The 19,390-nt window shown below is 49.6% G+C and overlaps 1 protein-coding gene across 2 annotated transcripts in view; it reads right to left on the bottom strand.

The window, feature by feature from the left end:
* Positions 1-4,060: 4,060 nt before the first annotated feature.
* The window catches only part of MMP17 (matrix metallopeptidase 17), a 60,539-nt gene continuing 45,209 nt past the window's right edge, over positions 4,061-19,390 (bottom strand). For both annotated transcript variants that reach the window (XM_031047875.2, XM_034068509.1), the window contains exons 4-10: positions 17,671-17,954; positions 14,715-14,891; positions 14,482-14,581; positions 12,303-12,385; positions 8,253-8,405; positions 5,832-6,089; positions 4,061-5,031 (exon numbers count right to left, since the gene is read on the bottom strand). In XM_031047875.2, coding sequence (XP_030903735.2) covers positions 4,703-5,031; positions 5,832-6,089; positions 8,253-8,405; positions 12,303-12,385; positions 14,482-14,581; positions 14,715-14,891; positions 17,671-17,954 — 1,384 coding nt within the window. In that variant the 3' untranslated portion in view covers positions 4,061-4,702. The remainder of the gene's footprint in view (positions 5,032-5,831; positions 6,090-8,252; positions 8,406-12,302; positions 12,386-14,481; positions 14,582-14,714; positions 14,892-17,670; positions 17,955-19,390) is intronic.

The following is a 19,390-nucleotide window of genomic DNA, read 5'->3' on the forward strand; positions in this document are numbered from 1 at the left end:
TCTTCCCCTGACAAGCCACAAATGCTCAAAGCAAAAGCCAGGCCTGGGTCTCACTTTATTCACTGCTTTGGGTGTACAGTCAAGCTCAAAGCCCTTAAGAAACCCAAACAAAACACAAACCCCAGATCCTTCCATACCATTGAAGGTAAGCCCACCAAAGGCAGCAACCTGGTGCATGCAGGATCACACTGTTCCAGAGGTCTGGGATTCATTCCTTTTAAACAAGGGGACAGAAATCCAAGTGAAGGACAGGGCTCTGCTCAGGCAGCTCTTACAGCAATCTTACTAGTGCCACAAGGTCAGTAATCACTTGCATCATGATCCAGAGACAGCCCCTCTGCTTCCCCACATACAGGCCTAGCACATGCCTACAGAAATCCTTTGCATACCATCCAATTTTAATACCCTCTTCTATTCTTAGCCCAAACTGGTCTTCTTATAGACTATTACTCAGCTATTCAGATTATTTTGGCTGTCCAGCATCCCTCGCCAGCCTGTTGTAGCCCCACAGAGCCAGGCAACTCACCCCATCTGGAAATTTCAAAAGCAAGTAAGCAATCCCCAGCACTGAGCTTACCAGGAATTCCTGGGACATGGAGAGCCAGGACAAGCCCCCTTCCCCAGGACAAAACATTCCTTGGGATTGCTTCTGCTGCTTACAGCAGCACCAGGCTTAGCCCTAGTTCAAACATGACACCCACCTGGCAGAGGGTATGGAAAAAGCCCTGTGGCAGAACTGGAGGCAGCTCCGGTATGTGTCCTCTCCCAGATTGCCATCTGAGAAGCAAGACAGCTCCATCTGCAAGAGCTACAGCAAGGCAAGAAAAGCTTAGGAGCCCCTACCCTTGTGCTGATATAGGGCACCATCCAGAGCCACTTCACCTGAGCTATGGGGCTGATCCCCTCCAGCTGCTTTCCTGGCCCACAGATGTGCAAGGATATTCTCTGATTAACGGGGGTTGAGAAGGTAAAGGGCATTCCTTACAAAGCAGGAAATCCCATTTTAGAAAAGCCTTCTGGAGTAAGGGCTAAGTCTTCTCAGCTATAAAGGGGCTATAGGAGGCAGGGACCTTTTACAGCACAAACGGCTGTTGTATTATTTGAAACAGTGAGTGAAGATGGGTCTCTTCTCAATAACCTTATTGTGCTTCTCAGGTTGATCCCAGGTCTTGTCTGAGATGACTTGTTATTGATATTAATAAATCCAGACATTGCTGTGGCTTTGTCCTTTGAAAACTGCTCTTTTTTATTTTCCTTCTGCTTTTCCTCATGGTAGCAAACTAGAAAAGGCCTCGGGTGCAGGCTGAGCCTGGGGATGGGGACAGTCAGAGCCAGGAAACACCTTGACTGGCACCCTGGGGCCTGCCCCAGCAAGCATGGCTGCCATAAACTCAGGTTTTCAGCTTTAAATACCCCTGTGCTCAGATGGCCACCCCTCCTGTTACATACGAGAAGCATTTCCACTCTGAAATGACCTCACAAAATTCTCTGAGCATTTAAATGATCAGAAAGTATCCAGACTGAGCAATAAGCAACGTGATGCTCAGGTCATTACCTCGGAGGGGGAGGTGGGCAGGACCGGAGGAATCCAGGCACAGGGACGCTGCCATGGAGCCCGGCAGCGGAGCACCAGCACCAGAGACCTCATCTGTGTTGCATCCGTATCTTCAGCCGCTACGAGTGCGCCTGTGCCCCTGCAGCGGTGCCGGCGCTGTCTCTGCTGTCCTCCTGCGGTCGCGCTGGGGATGCCCGCGCTGCAACAGCCGCCGGAGAGAGCTCTGCAGCCCCGGAGCGGTGCAGCCACACCTGGGCCACCCCAGAGACAGTGCCCATCGTGCCCAGACCCACAGGAACAGGCGGTGGGGCTGGCTTCAGGGGAAACCGAGAGAGCGCCCCAGGCAGCAGGTGCAGGCTGTGATTTGCACCTATTGCCTCCACCCTATGAGCGATCTGCAAATGGGGTAGGAGCTGGCCGGGGAATGTCTGAATACACCATGGAGAGGTGGCTACAGAGGTACTGTAGGGGTGTCATTTGCATCCTCCCCTTGGGTGCCACAGAGTCCCATTAAATTCTGGGCACAGGGTTCCTTCTGTTTTGGGTTGCAAAGCACAAAACCCTTTCGTTAGTGGATCCACACTGCTTTACCCACAGGGAACTGCTGTGTCCCTATGGGAGATGATGCAGCACCCAGAGCACCAGTATGCCTGCTATAGTGGTGTCTTTGTGCCGTAGATATCTGCTCCTGATGTCCCAGCCCAGCCAATCCCCTCAGCCCTGCATTGAAGCAGTGACCTTGACAGGAAATGCTCCAGATCCTATTTCCATCCTGGGGAAGCTCGATCCTCCTGTGGTTGCATCCAGAGCTGATGGCAACTGCAGGATGGTTTCACCAGCAGCTGGGGGAATGGATGAACAAGCCATGTGCCATGAGGAGACTGTAGTGTTCTTCCATTCTCCCTAAAGGTTGTCCAGCAACAGCAGAGCCCTGATTCTTGATCTATTTCTGATCATTCAAATGCATAATTTGAAGTAAAGAGTGTATTGAAAGCCTTTCCGCAGGCTTTATTTATAAATCAGTCCCCCCTGTTAGATAAACTGAATATAACTTGACATCCCATTAGTGCAGAACCCAGCACCACTGTGACCACATCAGCCTAACTGCAGGGCCACTGGTCCTTGTCACAGCAAGCTCCTTGGTTGGGCTGGAAAGATGTGGAAGCAGTGCTAACCACATCCCTGCATCCTCTGATCCTTCGGGTGCAACTTCTGGGTAGTTCTTTTGTCAACTAAGACCAAAAAAAGAGGGGAAAAAAAAAGGGAGAGGCTGTCTTCCCCGAGATGCTGTGCTCCTACCTGGCTTCATTCCCAAGGGGAATCTGTAATATGCTGACATTTGTGCAGTGTCACCCCAGCAAGGACTAAAAGCTGTGTCCTCTTGACTTGAGAAGGGAGAGGAAGACAAGTGATGTGAACTGAAGGAAAATCCCATTTCCCACAATGGCAAGAGGTGGAATGGGGCTTTGGGCAGAGCAAGACCAATTCAGTGGAAATACCAGAAGCAGCTTCACTCAGCAGAGAGAGCTGCTATGTGTGAGGGTTTCTGGTCTGTATTCTTTTTAAAGGATATTTAATGGTTTAATGGGATGTTTCCGTTGACTCATGCCCCACAACATCACCCTGTAGCACATCGACCTGAAAACAGCAGCACCCTGTGAATGACTGAGACTATTTAAAACTGCAGACAGCAGAGAGGAGAACTCAAGGTGACCCCTGTTCTCTATCAGGAGGCACTTCTGCCTTTCCTGCTGTGCCATGGAGGGCTCTGGCCCCAAGGCAAAAGCCCTGGCTGGCACCAGGGCCAGTGGAACAGCCTTGGGTCCCACAGTGACACTCACTGCATGTGGCTTCCTGCCTCCTGATGGGTCTCTCCAAAGAGCTGGCCCTGGCAGAGGCAGCAAGAGGCATCTCTGTGGGTGCTTTATAGATGCAGCACAGGGAACAGCATGTCCCAGCTGGTGCTGTTCATTTGTCTCCTTCAGCTCCTTGACAACACCAGCCTGGAGGACCCTGGCCTTCCTGACATCTCAATCACATGCAGTTCCTAGCACAGGTTCTCTCTCACTGTTTTCAAGGACTCTCAGATGCCCAAAATGTACTGCAGAAAATGGATTAGGAAAAAAAACCCACCAGGAACATCCTAATGCAGTGCTTGACCTTGCTTCTGTGGCTCCAAACTCCTGGCAGAGGCATCAAGAAGAGCTTGATGCTGACTATTCAGCATCCCTTCCTGCTCCAGCCCATCCTCCACAGGACAGCCAGGTGGACAGAGTCACAAATGAATGCAATACATCTTGATCCCTCCCAAATCATAAACCAGCCTGAAACAGGAGCTCCAAGAGCAGGAGTTCATGTGTGTGGATTAGGCAGGGGTGATGGGTGTAATTGCATCTCATTGGGCTGCACAAGGTTGCTCCTTGCACAGAGGCGAGGCTGGGGAGCAGCCTCAGTAGTCAGCACTTACTGCAGGTGGCAGGCTTGGTCTGGCAGAGGACTGGGAGATCTCTGTAGGCAGCCAAGGTTTATTAGAGAAACTGCTAGATTCAAATGACTCAGGTGCAAAGATAAGCTGCAGAGCCTTCTGAAAGGCAAAGGTGTTTCTGACCCATAGAAACTGATGCAGGTTACCGAGACATCAGTGACCACAAAGGGTTTGACATTAAATTATCACCTTGCAGTTAATCTTAGTGGAGTCAAAGTTTCTTTCTAGCTAGTACATCCAATAGGATGCATAACTACCACCTCTCACCTATGGACTTGCTGCCTTTCCTCCAGGATGTTGCCATCTGTCTCAGCAGCATCTCCTCTGTTCCCATTCAATCACAATAGCTCTCCCCTCTCTCCTTTGCAACACATCTCTATGCAGCATTTCTAAATTCAATGTTAGGCTGCTCTCATCTTCAACTGGATGGGGAATAAGAAGGTGCAGAACTCAAAATCTGTTATTAGACCTTTAAACTAAAATTAAGAAGAAAAAAACCCCAAAACAAAACAAAAAGCCACTGTCCATTTCTCATGGAGAATTCAAACCCTTCATTGGCAAGTTCCTAGGAATGTTTTTTTGCTTGCAACAGTTATCATCATGGGATCATATCATCCTCCCCTCCCTGGAGCACCATGGTGTTGTCTGTGCAGGATGAGCTGTCATAGGGCTGGATGCAGCAGCGTTGCTGTCCACACGCTGCTCAGCAGGAGGCTGGCTGCCAGTCTGAGCACAGGGCACACACGGAGGGATGGGGATGCCGAGGTGCAGGAGCACACCTCGTAGCCGTTCTCGGAGCGGCTCTCATCGTGCTGCCCCGGCTTGGAGCGTGCCCCAGTCCTCGTGCTCCCAGCAGCTTCGGGTGCGTCGGACTGCATGTCACTGCACACCAGCCAGTCTCTGGCGATGGACTGCGGGTAACCAGCCTGCGCCTCCAGGTCACTGTCCAGTACTTTCCAGTACTCCTTGCCCCTGAAGAAGTAACTTGCACCTGCAAAGAGACCAAAAGGCAAGGTGAGAGTGATGGGTACTTTCCCAGAGGAGCACTCCCACTGGAGCTGAGCCCTGTACGAGGGGCATATGCAATACTACTGTTTGTTGCCAATACCCTCGCTTGCTGCAGAGCACAGTGGCTGCTGGTGGGATGCTCAAAAAGATGATGCTGTGCTCAGCCAGGACCTCTCACATGAGCCAGGAGCCACCAGACAAATGGGTGAGATGTTGCCTCTTCTGTGGTGGGTCCTAGAGCACTTACATCTCCCTGGTATGAGGGTATGCAGGGTAAAAGCTCTAGTAAAGCCACAGCTGCACACACCACACATATCTCTCAGTGGCCATCAGGGACCACTTATGGTCTTTTTAAGGGGAGAAACCACTGAGAAATCTCATCCCTGCAAAATAAGTTGTAACTCTGGGGAAAAGATCTCCCTTAAAAATACTTTCTGTTCACATCCTCATATGTCTCGCTAAAAATCCAATGACAATGAATTCAGTGAGGGGAAAATCAGCACATATTAGGATAAAAACCGCTGCAAAACAACACCAACTGTGTTCTTTTAATGAAATCAATTTATTAGGCCCCCAAGATATTTCTGTTGTCTGCTTGAAATTACAAAGTCTTTTCAGTGAGCATGCCGGGAGCTCTGGCTGGAAGCCTACCTCCCCTTCAGCTTTCAGACACCAGGATCCCATCTGGGGCTTAGCAGTTTGTGTCAGAAGGGGCTATAGCTCAGGCGCAAATGAAGCACTGACAGTTTATTTCTTGTTTTCTGGACCAGCATATGGACTCACCATCTGACCACCTCATGGCATCATCTAAAGGGCTTGGTATTCCCTTCCACGGCATGGTCTCTGAAGGGTACCCAGGATCCATCCTCCGCTCGTGGTCATCATAACGCCAGTAAAGATTGTCCTTAAAGAAATAAGTCTTGTCATTGTGGGCCCAGGAGAAAGCAGCGTCAATTCCTCCCAGGGGCAGGCCAAAGTCCGAGATGGGCCGTGGGTAACCTTCCTCCACGTTATTGTCTTTGAAGACCCAGTATCTGTCTCCTGTTAAAGGAAAGAAGCACAGAGCAAAATCACTTTCGCAGCTGAAACCATCATAACCCCACAGACAAGCTGATGTTTCATTATCTGTTGCCGTGACAATCCTCAGGACTGGGCTCTTGGCGTTTAAGGATGCGGATGGTGCAGAATCTAGATCTTTGAAATAGTTGCCTTTTTTGTGTCAGGCATAGCCCCCCTTCACTCCTGAATGGCTGCAGGTGGTGGCATTTGGTTTTCTGTCCCTGCCTGATATCCAGCTGCAAGAAACAGGAAGTTACATGCATCTTTAGTAGGCAAAGTGGGTGCTTTCTGCCTACTATTTGACTCCTGAGAAGCAAAGTGTAGTCCTGCTTTGGAAGAGAAATCACCACTCTTTTTAGAGCCAGCCAGGCTGAAGAACCTATGGGTTTTAAGGGATGTAAGGAAGATACACAGGGGCCAACAAATCCCATCTGAGCAGCTCATTGCTCTTTAGGTGTCCTACACAGACACCCCACATCAGCCCTACCCTAGGCAGGAGAGAACTGTCAATATGGGTTATTTTCCCCCTGATGAAAATGAAGCACAGCATGACTGGCCTCTGCTCTGTGGCAGAACAAGAAAGTGAACCCAGATCTCTTAGTTCCTACATAATCCTCTAACCACTGGGGCAGTCCTTCTGTTTGTACAGTGTCTCTTTAGGAGACTTTTAGGTATTACACAGCCTATTTTAAAGATCAGGTTTTTTCCTCTCTTGATTTTCTAGGAGATCTGAAGAGGCACTTAAATACATGCCCATGTATCAGCAGCAGGACCTTAGAGGCCAGGGTAATTTGTGTGCTTTGGTTTGTGTCTGGAGACAAATGAAACAGCACTGGAGAGAGTGGGTGAGACAGTATTTTATAGCTCGAAATAAAAGCTTGAGTTTAATCTTGAAGGCTAGGCAGATAAACCTATGCATGGTCACACACACATGCAGCGCTGTGCCTTGCAAGCCTCCAGCTGTGGCACAGCTGTAATCTGGCCTCACAAGCAGCCCCTGGACACGAGCTGCTGAGGTCTGTCTGTCCCTAGCATGGAGAGAAGGGAAGTGAGTGAGTGCTGCTATGGTCCACAGACCAGGCTAGGAGGGTCTAGTGCCAGGCGCAAGGGCTGCCAGGCTCCAGCTGGCCCCATTCCCTCTGGATTAATGGAAAGGCAGAGCAGGGCGTGCTGCCCGAGGCAGCTGGAAACGTGCAGCAGAGCCTGTTGCATGCTGTCCCTTGGGAAGATGCAGCACTTGGCGCTGCTCTGTGATGCTCAGTGCATGGAAGGGCTTTGGCTTGGCTTAGAAACACTTCTGTGAGCACAGAGCCACGCACAGGATTAGCCATTCCTTTAGCGTTGCTGCAGGAATCGAAACCAAATTATTGCTTTTAGAAGCCCTGGGTTCAGCATTTCTGCAACCAATAATTGCATCATGCTTGGAGCACCACAGTAAGGGACAAAAGCAGTTTCCAGATGGGGAGCATGGAGCACTGGGATGTGTTTAGCTCTTCACATGCACAACCTGTCCAAAACAAGAGCTGGGGGCTTGAGTGATATTCAGCACATGGGTAACATTGAACCAGCATGGGCAGATGGCTTGTGGGGGACTTGGACATTTGCATAGGAACCAAAGGCTAATCTCTTTTCTCTGGCTCTTCAGAAAGAAACTTGTTAGTTGTGGATAACATGAGAGGATTATGCCACTTATTTTAAGGGAAAGAAAAAGTAACAAATATAATCAGCAAACCCAATCTCTTCAGGTTTCTTTTTTGTCCCCTCCGCTGCCGCTTCTCTTCTTGGCAGCAAATACTAAAGAGAGAAGAGGCCAAAGAAGGAACTTAAAGCCCGTGGAATGTGTGCATGGCTGATTCCTGCTTTTATTCCATTCTTGGAAAGCTGAGAGTTCAGTTAGGTGTGGCTGAACTTTGTCTTCAATGACATTTCCCTCATTTTCTAGGGAACATGACTGCTACTTTTTGCCTGTCCTCCCTATGAGCTGGCTTCTCCTGGCCTTGCTCATACACAACAGGTGTCGAACCTGCCCTGGGAAATGCTCTATGGCTGCTGCTGGTGTCTCCTGCCTTCAGGAGAAGTCAAAAGGTGCCTTGGCACTGGGCTCTACACTGAGGAGACACACGTGCTACCTCTGTTTGTTCTCACCTTTGAAGAAGACGATCTTGTGGTCGCTGGTTCTCTCATAGACCGCGTCCAGGCTGTCCAGGTTGAGAGGCAGGCCCCTCCAGAAACGGTGGATCTGAGCCGGCTGGAGGGAGACCAAGTGCTTATTGCGAGTCAGTCTCCAGAAGTACTTGCCTGGAGGGACAGACTGGACATTACTGAACCAAACCATAACCCACTGTCACCGGCAGGGATGAGCGCTGGGCATGTGGCAGCAGCCGAAAGCAAAGCATGTGAGATGGGAGCTATGAATTAGAGGCACATCCTGCTTTCGGCAGCAGCTGCTCCTGCTTTCTATTTCTGGCAACCACTAGAAGAAATCCCCTTTGGGGGATCAAAATAATCCTCTGGACATTGCACTGGAGCGGTTATCCTGCTGCTTGTGGTGTGAAGCTGCACTGTTGAACCGGAGCAAGGTGAGAGGAGCCTTTCATCCCCTCCCTCCCTGCTTACACGTTTAGAGAGGTGTATGAGGTTATGGTAAAACATGGAAATATCAGAGGGTTTTTCTTTAATGGAGAAAGGGAGAAAGAAAATAGAGGAGGAGGAAGCTACAGTAATAAAACTGGAAGGGGTTGAGTTGGGGAAGGAGGCACAGTTGAGGAGTTTGGTACCATCTACAGGTGTAGGGTAAGTAGGATGCTCCTACAGGGCTGAATGTACTGGTGGTGTAAGCAGACACACTTCCAGCACCTGCAGCACCATTATCCCAGCCTGAAAACAGTTTGGGGTGGGGTATTTCTGGAATATTCCGGGTAAGGGAAAAAGAAACAGCCTGGGTCTCTGTGGGAAGGATACCAAACTTATTCCTGTTGAAGGAGCCTTATGTGGGATTTCCTGAGGGGTCTTATGGATTTTTAGGGGCAACCCAAACCCCAGCTCTCTGCAGTGCCTGTGGGATTCACTGCCTCAGTTTGTGCAGCACCCCTTGTGCTTCATTCTCCCTGTACAGCTCCACAGTGAGATCTGAGCTGGAGCAAGATGTCCAAAAGGCAGCCCTCAACCTTGTCTCACATTCGTTAGTGCCTGTTAGAAATTACTGCATGTTATTTACATGGATTCCCATGGGGGGATAAGCAACAGAAACCCAAGATGCCTCTTCAGATTTGTATTCGTGACACTCAGCCCTTCCTCCAGAGCCGGCAGTTTGTGACACCATCTTTTAAAATATGATGGAAATTGGATTTTAGCCTAATAATGCAGGAGGCGAAAAACTTTAACACTTCAACATCTGCAGAGAGGCAGCTTTTATTCTAATTATAGGGATTTAGATCATAGTCTTGTTCTTCTGCTCCAGTGTGCGTATTTGCTCTGACCAAAGCACACCAATGAATAATACATTCACATGTGGTAGGAATTGCTGTAATTACAGATTCTTTTGAAGAACGTAAAAGAAAAAAGGATTCAAATGTGGTGGTCATTGTATATTGATGGAAACACATGTACTTAAATAAAAATGATCTCTGCATCTCTAAGTAGCGAGGCACCAAAGACAGATCTTCACTTTTTAACAAGAAATACAGCTCAACATAATTCCTCCTTTAGCAACCACTGAACTTAGGAGCCTCAGTGCTCTTGACATTACAACCATTTGCAAGCAGTGGGCTCAGCGGGTATGCAGCTGCAGCAAGCAAGCTTTAAATCTACCCTCAAAGTCAGGCACAGTTTGGGCTGGCGGTTGGTCTGGTTGGGTTTTCTGACAAGCTATCAGCAAAGAAATAAAGCAACTAGCACGGAATTCAGAATGCAACAGCCCCAGTCTGCCTGTGTCACAGCCAAGCTGCTTGCCAGAGTGCTGGACGATCAGCCAAAGCCAGAGCCATGGGGAACTGCTGCCATTAGCATGCAGAAGTATAATAATAACACACAAAAAAATAATCCCCACCCCATGCTTGTTTCAAAAACTTGATTTAAAGCCACTGTCTGAGCTGGAAAACGGAGCAGGATGAAAGCCAGTTGTGAAGTCCTGCAGTCCCAAGCGTCTCATTTTATACGGATGAAGGGATGAAGCAATTGCTTGCTTTAATACCAGGTCATTTTGATCCCAGCTGCATATGATGCTCTCTAGACTTTGGCTGCCTCTGGCAAGACTGCTGCACACACTGTGCAGACACACGCAGAGGACAAAGTTGTATTAAAATCTTCAGGAGCCTGTAGCACGGCACCTAAATCAAAACAAGCAGCATTTCCAACCCACTGTTCCTTCAATACAAGCCTGCGAGCCCTGGGGAGCTCTGGTCCCAGTGCTTGTGTGATGGGAGATGCTGCTCTCCAGCTAGAGAACCATCCAGACCAGCTCAAAACAAGATGTCCATTGGTGGAGGGAGTTCTTCACTGGAGGGGGGCATTAAAATCCTGCCCCAAAGGCAACATTCCTGCTCCTTGGTGCCCTGGCTGGTCTGGTGGCAGCGATGGGGGCTCTGAGGGAGGATGCTGGACTCCGGATGCAGTCGTGCAGCTGGCACCCACTGACACTGTGCTCTTTGCATTTGCATTTTGGCCCATAATAAATATATCCAAAAATAGACACTGAGATGGATTTCTCTCTACTTCTCATCTGTTTTTTCCCCCTCTGAAACAGAGACAGCCATTTATCCCAAACACCAGTTCTTGTCTCTTATTTTCCCTTCTTCACTGTGGCTTTTTGGAGCTGGCATCTAAGCAAATGCCACAGGGAAACAGCCTCCCTATTATGCTCCCCCAAGGGAACAGACACGGAGTTCTCCAGAGCCCTTTTGCTGTTCTTGCCTGCAGCATGAGACTCGCAGTGTGATACCCAGATGGGTCATATGTGCCTGGACACTGCTCTTGATCCTTGGAGAAGATGCTTCTGCTTCCCTGCTGGATGGCTTTGGGGTTGTCAAACAGTGCCCAGGGATGGAAAGAAGTGCCTAGTGGGCATTTTTCCATTTTGGAAAGATGGCAAAATAAGCGCCAGCCTCCATGGACACCGATGGGATCCTTGTCAACAGCCGGGCACCCCAGGGACACACAAGTGTTTGCTGACACGGAACCAGAAGGCTCTGCAGTCACATGCATGTTGTCTTTGGGTGATGCTCAGCAAGCAGCACTAGTGAAGGTGAAGTGTGGGAGGAAGGAAGGCTGAAGGTATCCATGGAAAAAAGCAGTGAAGGGCTGTTGCTGCTCTGCTCATCCTTGGTTCTATCCAGATTTTGACTTTGAAAGTGCATACATCAGATTATAGTTCTTCACTTGTGCAGTGCAGTATGACGGATCAGAGTGTGGCATGGCACATGCTGGGCTGTTAGCAGCCAGTTCAGAGGGAAGCATTAAACCCCAGGACATGATACATGGACACACACCTGCCCTGGTGTCAGGACATACATCCCTTGTGGGCACCACACTGCAGTGACTTGGCCAGGCCAGTGTTCCCAATAGTCCCTTCTTCCTAACCACCTGCCAGAGCCCTACCTGCTTGTGCCACTGAATTGCTCTTGGCCACAGATCCCACAGGTTAATTATGGTCTGGGGTAAAGAGCATCCATTTATATAACTTTAAAATAAATTGTGTTTAAGTTTCCCTACCCTTCTCCTTTTTGGATAGAAGAAATGCTCCATTTACTGCTCAGTCTTTTGGATACCTCTACCACATCCCTTCTCCTCCTCACAGTGCCCATTTAGCTGTGATCTCTGATGGTCCCCCAGCAACACCATTGCATGTCCCTAGCCATAAGCCTCTGCTGTGCTGTGACGGACAGGGCATGAGCCGAGTGGTTTCCTCCTGCACCAGAGGCAGGATTTGCATTGATTTGCATTTACATTAACATTTCCTTATCACCTGTCCTCAGCCTCAGTGGGCAGATTAAAGGTCTAAGCCCTTTGATTTGAGCCAGAAGCAATCGGTGGTATGTGAGACACTTCCCTGGGGCTGCTGACCCCACAGACTGCATACCCTGAGCCAGCTCATCCTTATCACCCACCCCAGCCTGCCTGATGCTGTCTCTGCAGTGTGTGCCACCACAGCAATGCCACCGCAGGGTGACATGGGCAAAGACCACAGCGTGTGCTTACCTTTGAAGAAGAAAGCCTCTCCCCGGATCTGTGCCACCGCATCGAAGTGAGTGTTGCATCTGTTGGGCACATCCCTCCTGATCCTGTGGAGAGATGCCCAGGTGAGCATGGTCCAGATGGGTGGTGAAAGTCTGCCTCCTCCCTGATGCCCCCCATCCCATGGGCATCTCCCAGGCAGCAGACTACAGGCTGCATCCATCTGTCATTGCTCATGGCCAAACCCAGTCATGTGCACAGGGGTTGCCAAGGCAAGCTTGGGCAACCCTCAGCCTGAAGACAGCTTTGTGGCAGACACTTCTTGAGCCTCCAGAGACCATCAGTGGGAGTCAAGCATGGACACATTCTACATCTACCAGCTAGAGGGACTGGTGAGGGCTGAGCTGGCTTCCTGCTCCCTGGTGGCACAGCATGGCTTGGCTGGCTGCACTGGGCAGCAGGACACACAGTGGATAAGAGCCAAGCAGCATCTTGCTCTAGTGGCTGGGGACATTGCTGCTCCAGTGTCTGAAATGCCAATGAGGGGTGACAGAGCTACAAAGCAGAAAGCAGCTGAGGCAAAACAGAGGGACACAGAGGAGTGATGGTGCCATGGGATACCCAGTGAATGCTACCTGGCAAGTTGCAAGGTACTGAGCTGGTTTTAACAAGGTGGGTGTGGAAGGCACAGAGTATGAAGGTCTGATGAAGCCACAAAGCCTGTGTAAGAAACGATGATTGATGGAGGACAAGGAGAGGATGCTGGGAACACGCACGGAAAAGCTGCTGTGAGTGACAGGGGGTCATAAATCTAATTTGCTGATAGCAGAGTTGTGCTGGGCTGCCAGCACCAGCTTCACAGCCCTTTTCAGCCACAAAGCAACAGACACGGAGGTGAACTCCATCCACCCTCCCAGTCACACACTGGGCAGGAAGAAGCTGTTGGCACAAACAAGTTTCCTGCTCCTCCTGTTAGTGATGTGAGATGACAGTCTCCTACAGCAGCAGGGAGAAATGCTCTCATGTTTCTAGGTCAAAACAAGGCCACACAGAGCCTTGTGGACAAGCTCCATTAGAAGCTACCCAGGAAGAAAGACAGCTAACAGCATTCAGCATGTTCAAGGAAAAGGGTCCTGTAGGGCCCTCATAGCCTTTCTTGAACCCTTGGCAGCTGGGACACCGCCACCACGAGCAGGTTCTCAGCACCTCTGTACTGTGGGCATCACACCAAGCTGGGCAAAATGGGATGAAAAAGGTGCTGAGGTGAGAAAAGCAACTGCAGCACAGGGATACTTTTTCAAGATTGAATTGTTCTTGGTTCAATTACTTTAGGGCTAATCTGGGTGTTCATGCTTCAGTGCTGTGATCCCCTCTTTGCAGATGGGTCATTGAGACACAGAGAGATTAAATGACTTCCTGAAGGTCTCAGCCCAGATGGGGCAGACCAGGAGGTCAAGGTGACCTGCTCTACCTCTGCTGCTCTCACTTGGGCCACTCCTGGTACCTGGCAGACATATGTGTGGCCATGAACTCCTGCCTTTTTGCTCAGTGACCCTTCTTCTCTTTACTGTCCTGCTGCCCTGATAGTAAAACAATATGGTAACTCCAGCGTTTATTAATGAAGTAGATCTAGAACATCCCTTAATGAGGGCACGCTGGTTGCTTGATGGCGCTCAGGGCAAACCTGCGTTGGAGGCAGGCTATCGGTCCACTTGTTCCAATATTCACCCCGACAGGTACCTTCGGGAGTTGCTCACCGTGGAGAGATTTAGTAAGTTATGCTTGCACAATCCGGAGTACTGCAGAGGAATTGATTAAAGTTTCAGCAAGGAGGAGTTTACCTGAGGGTGATGAGGGCAGATTTCCATTAACACGAGTAAAACGTTGAGTCTCAGGGAAATGCAGAGCACTGCAAGATGCTACAGAATTTCTGGACATGCCTTGAATGATAAGAATTACTTAAGAGATAAACAGCAACTGTCACTTGTTCTCGCTGTTAACCCTCCAGCTGTGGGCTGCCTGGCCACATACTGCTTGGAAAAAGCAATAGTGTATGGAGGGGATAAGAAGGGGCACTCTGTGCATGTATTTTCCAGGCGGCAAGAGGTCCAGAGGGAAATAGTGGAGCCATAGTGAGCAGGCTTCACTAAATGGAGCTTCACTGCTACACGTCCTCTGCGGGAAAGAGACAAACTTGACTTACGGGACAGTGGAGCGGTTCTCTGGCAGCTCTGGCAGGACAGGGTGGTCATCAGTTTTGCTTACATCAGGCTTGGCTGTGGGGGACACAGATTCCCTGACTCCTATGCGTAAAGACAAAGAAGAAGTAGTGGGGAACACCGTCCTCACACCAGCTCCACTCACCCCAGAAAACAGCTCTTGCACTGTGCCCCATGGCAGAAATGGGCCATTGCCAGGTGAGGGACACAAATTTACCATAAAGTTGCCAGATTCGGACTTTGTCCTCATAAGGTAGGTCATACTTGAGAGGATCCCCCACTGGGCCTTGGTAGTAGGGTCTCATGATAGACTCTATGGCAGAGATGTGAGTCAAACCAATGGCATGGCCAAACTCGTGGACAGCTACAGCAAACAGATCCATCCCATGATCATCTGGAAATAAAGACAAAATTGATATAAAAGTCACCACATGCTGGTTGTATTTGGGGTTTTTGGGTGGGCTGTAAGAGAAAGTGTAAGTAGATGTTGGATAAACTGGAAAGAAAAGCTTTAGATAGGTGAAGTTTGGAAAAGGCATATTTCTCCAGTTGGAAAAAGGGGACTGAAGAGTATCATATGAAAACAGAAAGCAAGGCAGACATCAGCCCACAGTGTGTCCTCAGCCCCACACACATAAGGGGATCACCCCTCCTATTCCCAGGTCACTGATGGCACCTGAGAAAAAGCTGGACCAACATCTGAGACAGGGATCTCAACACAACCATCCATCATCCCCATCAACCTGCACTGCCGGGGCTGGGCCAGCAGCCTCCTCCTGTATCTCACCCTGCAGCACTGCCAGCACAGTCTTCGTGATCCCCACAAAGCTACATTGCTGCAGCCGGTAGCCAGAAGCTCTTCAAAGCCCGTGATAATGTGCCAAGTAAGCAGTGAGTGCCCAGCAGTGCCCAGGGTGCTCTGCCGGGCTTTCCCTGCCTCACAATGCCAGCCAAATCCACAGCAAACACCTTCCTGCTGCACACACAGAGCTGTTCGGCACATACCAACCCTGCTCACCTCTGCTGTCCCGACAGGACATGGCAGGAGGGGAAGGTGACCACAACCAGCTTGGTTTTGGAGGACTTGCCCCTTCTCCCCTTCCACACCATGTGCTGCTGAGGCTGCAGCTCCAGGGTCTGCTCCCTTAGGCAAACGCTTTGATGCTCACACACCACACTGGGCATCAGGGGAATTTACTGGACATTGATACCTCCCATGATGACTTTTTCCCTCTCAGTCTGGGCTTTTTGTTCTTTTCCACCAAATTTTCTTATTTGCAATCCAGTCCCTAGTGCCTCACACTGCACGCGCAGACCCATCCTGTACTCTCAGACACTCAGATCAGGGGTTAATGTCCACTTCCAAACCTACACCAATGCTGTTAAAGCACAGGAAGAACTGCTTCCAGGAGCTGTATGGGATTCATCCTGCTCAGTGCATTCCCACCACCCAGCTGAGCCAGCATCCATCCAATTGCTGCTCCTTACTGCACAGCAATGCCCTGCAGAGCAATACCAGAGGGCAGCAGTGATTTTAAGTACAGCTCTTACAAAGACTGTGGTTGCAAGTATTGTAATAAACAGGCAGGGAGGTTGGAAAGGTCTCTGCAGAGCTCAGGGGAGCCTCATGTTCCCTGAGCCATGGTCAGGACCAAAGGAGACATCACACAGGAGCAGGCATGGCTGATCCTGCACTGTCCTTACCACTCCCCATTGGGTTTGGGGTGTTGAAGGGGGTTATTTTTGCTGAATTCTGCTTTTTCCTTAATGACTATTATTTACATGTCCGTAAACAGCCAGGATTTTATAACCTGTGCTGGTTTCCCCGGCACTAGGGGAGAACAAGACATATGCTTTCTGACATTTTAATGCCAAAGTGACAACCTCGGGGATATTTTTATATCACCTACAAGTTGTTATTTCGGAATCACTAGGGAGAACAAAATAAATAAAAGATGAAGCTTGGGTAGCTCCAAGACCTTCAAAATAGAGGGCAACTTTCTTGCTGTCAGCCTCATCCCCCTGTGGTGCTTGGGGGGCTCCTCTGGCCCTAAGCTGGCTCCTCCATGAGATCCTCTGCTACAGCAGGAGCACTGCTCCTTACTTCATCACATAACGCATCCACCCCTGTGAGCTCCCAGACCTCAGCCCCTGCCTCCCCCTGGGTGCCTGCAGAGCAGAGCTGCTGCTTTTTGCCTTCCCCATAAACAGACGCAGTGGCGTGAGCCAAGCATCAGCCTGCCCAGACCTTTAGCCTTAACCTCAGATCTCCTCCAGCACATCTGGCTGACGCTCCTGCCCACGAGCACTCAGCAGGGCTGAGAGGAGCAGGGAGGAAGGTGTTCTCTGCCTTCAGGAAATACAACAATTAGGTCTAAATGAAATCATTGAGCTGAGGCAGCAGCAGCCCATGGGGAGGCTGGCGGAGGAGGTGGCATGACAAGAAAATTAGCAGCTGGTGACTGCAGAGGATCTATTGTGTCAAAACGCGCCTGACACAAAGGTTGGGGACCTGATCCCCACAGATGGCTCACACAGCTGAGGAGCTCTTGCTTCTGAACTCACTCTGCTTATTAAAGCTTTGCTCCAGCCGTATGAGATGGAATAAAAGGAGAAAAAGGAATAAAACTAGCTTGTAACCACCCTGATGTCAGGTCATGGACATGAGATGGCACAAAAAACTAGTGATCACAGGGAGCTTTTTCCCTGCAGACCACAGAGCCCTTTCCAGGCAGGTCAGCTTACAAATATGCTTTGAAAATAGGAAACCAGGATACGTGGCAGTAAAGCCACCCAAAAGACACTAAAATCAGAGAACGCAGTCTCCTTCCAAGAACTCCAACAGCCCTTAACTGTCCAACCTTTAATTGTCCAGGTCCCATAAGAAATGGGGACTGAGGAGTTCTGCAACTGACTGTGTGATAGGGAGAAACACGGAGATATAATTGAGGCTTTCAGGAACACAGAAGGTGCTCCCTCCATGGTAACTGTTGTTATTTCACTAGCAGGGCTGGTTTCCCTCTCATTTCACTGAGGAGAAACCGGGAGAAGGTGCTGGAATCCCCAAGCTGAGGGTGTAGGCACAGCAGAGGCCACACCACTCTAAGCACCGGAGCAGAAGGAGGAAACTGGGAGCCCTTGTGTTTGTCTGCAGCAATCCCACCCTGCCCTACCTGATGATCGGAAGGTCCAATACTCATCATCATCAAAATGGGTGTCTCCTGCTGTGTGATGGTCTCCGGGGAAGAAAGCGTGTGCCACTGTCCCGCCAGGCCCGTCAAAGGGATAGCCATCATTGTGATCTGCCTTGGAGAAGTCTATCTGGATGTCAGCGTTGTTACCGGCCACTTCATGGAAGTTGAGCGGGGTAATGTCACTCCAGACCTTCAGGGCATAGTACATCAGGGCTCGGACAGTGTCATGGCCCAGCTGGGACTCTTTTGGGAAGGTGCGAACTCTGAAATAGGGAGGGTAAAAAAGAGGATGGGTCAGAAACATGAAACATCTCTGAGGAGCACCTGGAAGGGCTCTGCAGGCAGCTGGTGCTTCACAGAGCATCAGTGAGGCTTCCAGAGCTCTTAGCACTCCTCCAAAGTGCCCTCACACCCTTTACAGATGCATCTTTAAGTCTCTGAATCACACTGGTTCCAGAGCTATGAGGATTTCAGAGGCTGAGTTTGGGTCCTCTGGAAGTACCGAGCCAGTCTTGTTCCCCACATGTGAAACACAACCAGGGCTTGAATCTCAGTACCTCCCGACCCTGCTGTACCAGCTCTCAGTCAGCCTCAGAGCCACACTTAACTGCTGTTAACACCCAGGAATACAACCCTTGCCCAGCCTGGGAAATGCCAACACCATTAATCCCTTTCCAGAACTTGCCCACTTTTTTCCCAAGCTCCCTTTCAGACCTATTTACAATTGTTTGCTCACCACTTACTCATTCCAAGTGCAACCCAAATATGCAAAGATTGCTGACTTCTGAAGCCTTTGCAACACACACAGACCGTGAGTTTTCCTGCAACAAGCAGCAGGTCATTGCCCGTTCTTATTACATGCACACAGAAATCCAGTAAGGATTTGCTGCCTCTGTATATTTCTCAGCATGTCTGCTGGAGGTATAAAATATACCTTGAAGACAGTAAACGCCAGCAATGCCCGAGCCTGCAATCCATAACAAAGAGGAAGAGAAAAGGATTCATTTGGTGGCAATCTCATTCCAAATGCCTCCAGCCTATTGCCTGCAGGAAACAGCCTATCTGATGGAGCACTGCAGTTGAGAAGCTCTTTGCTTCTTGGTATAAAAAGCATTTGATGGGCTTACAACATTGCTGCACACATCACAGGGCTTTCATAGTCCCCCTGCAGCAGGACTGCATCCCCTGGTCCCCAGCTCTGCCTTGCCCTGGCAGAGAAGCCAAGTAGGATGAGCTGTGTGCTGGTGCTTGCCCTGCAGCTGAAGGATTCAAACCTCCCTTTTGGTCTGAGCTGGAGTGAAAGAATGTCAGCATTTCCCATACAACCAAGCCTTGAGAAAGAATTCCTAATATTGTTGGTTTAACAGAGATGAAAAGACAAAGATGCAAACAAGGCACCTTGGCTTCTGAAAGAATATGCTTAGATAGTCTTTCAGTGACAATTTTGACTAAAATAAACACAATCCAGGAAAATGCACTGTTGACTGAGTAATTATTGACAAAAACCAATTCTGCTGGAAAATTCCTGACCAGCCCTGCCCCAGTAATAACAGATATTTTATTTCTTGTGTACCAGCACGCCAACCAAAGAGATCATGAAATATTCATGGCTTGACTGATTTTTAAAGGCTGAAGCAACAATTATGATCACCTCGCTTGCCCTCCTGCATAATGCAGCTGGGAGAGCATCGCTCAGTAT

Source organism: Melopsittacus undulatus, chromosome 12, assembly GCF_012275295.1.
Source record: "Melopsittacus undulatus isolate bMelUnd1 chromosome 12, bMelUnd1.mat.Z, whole genome shotgun sequence".
In the NCBI taxonomy this organism is placed as follows: Eukaryota; Metazoa; Chordata; class Aves; order Psittaciformes; family Psittaculidae; genus Melopsittacus; species Melopsittacus undulatus.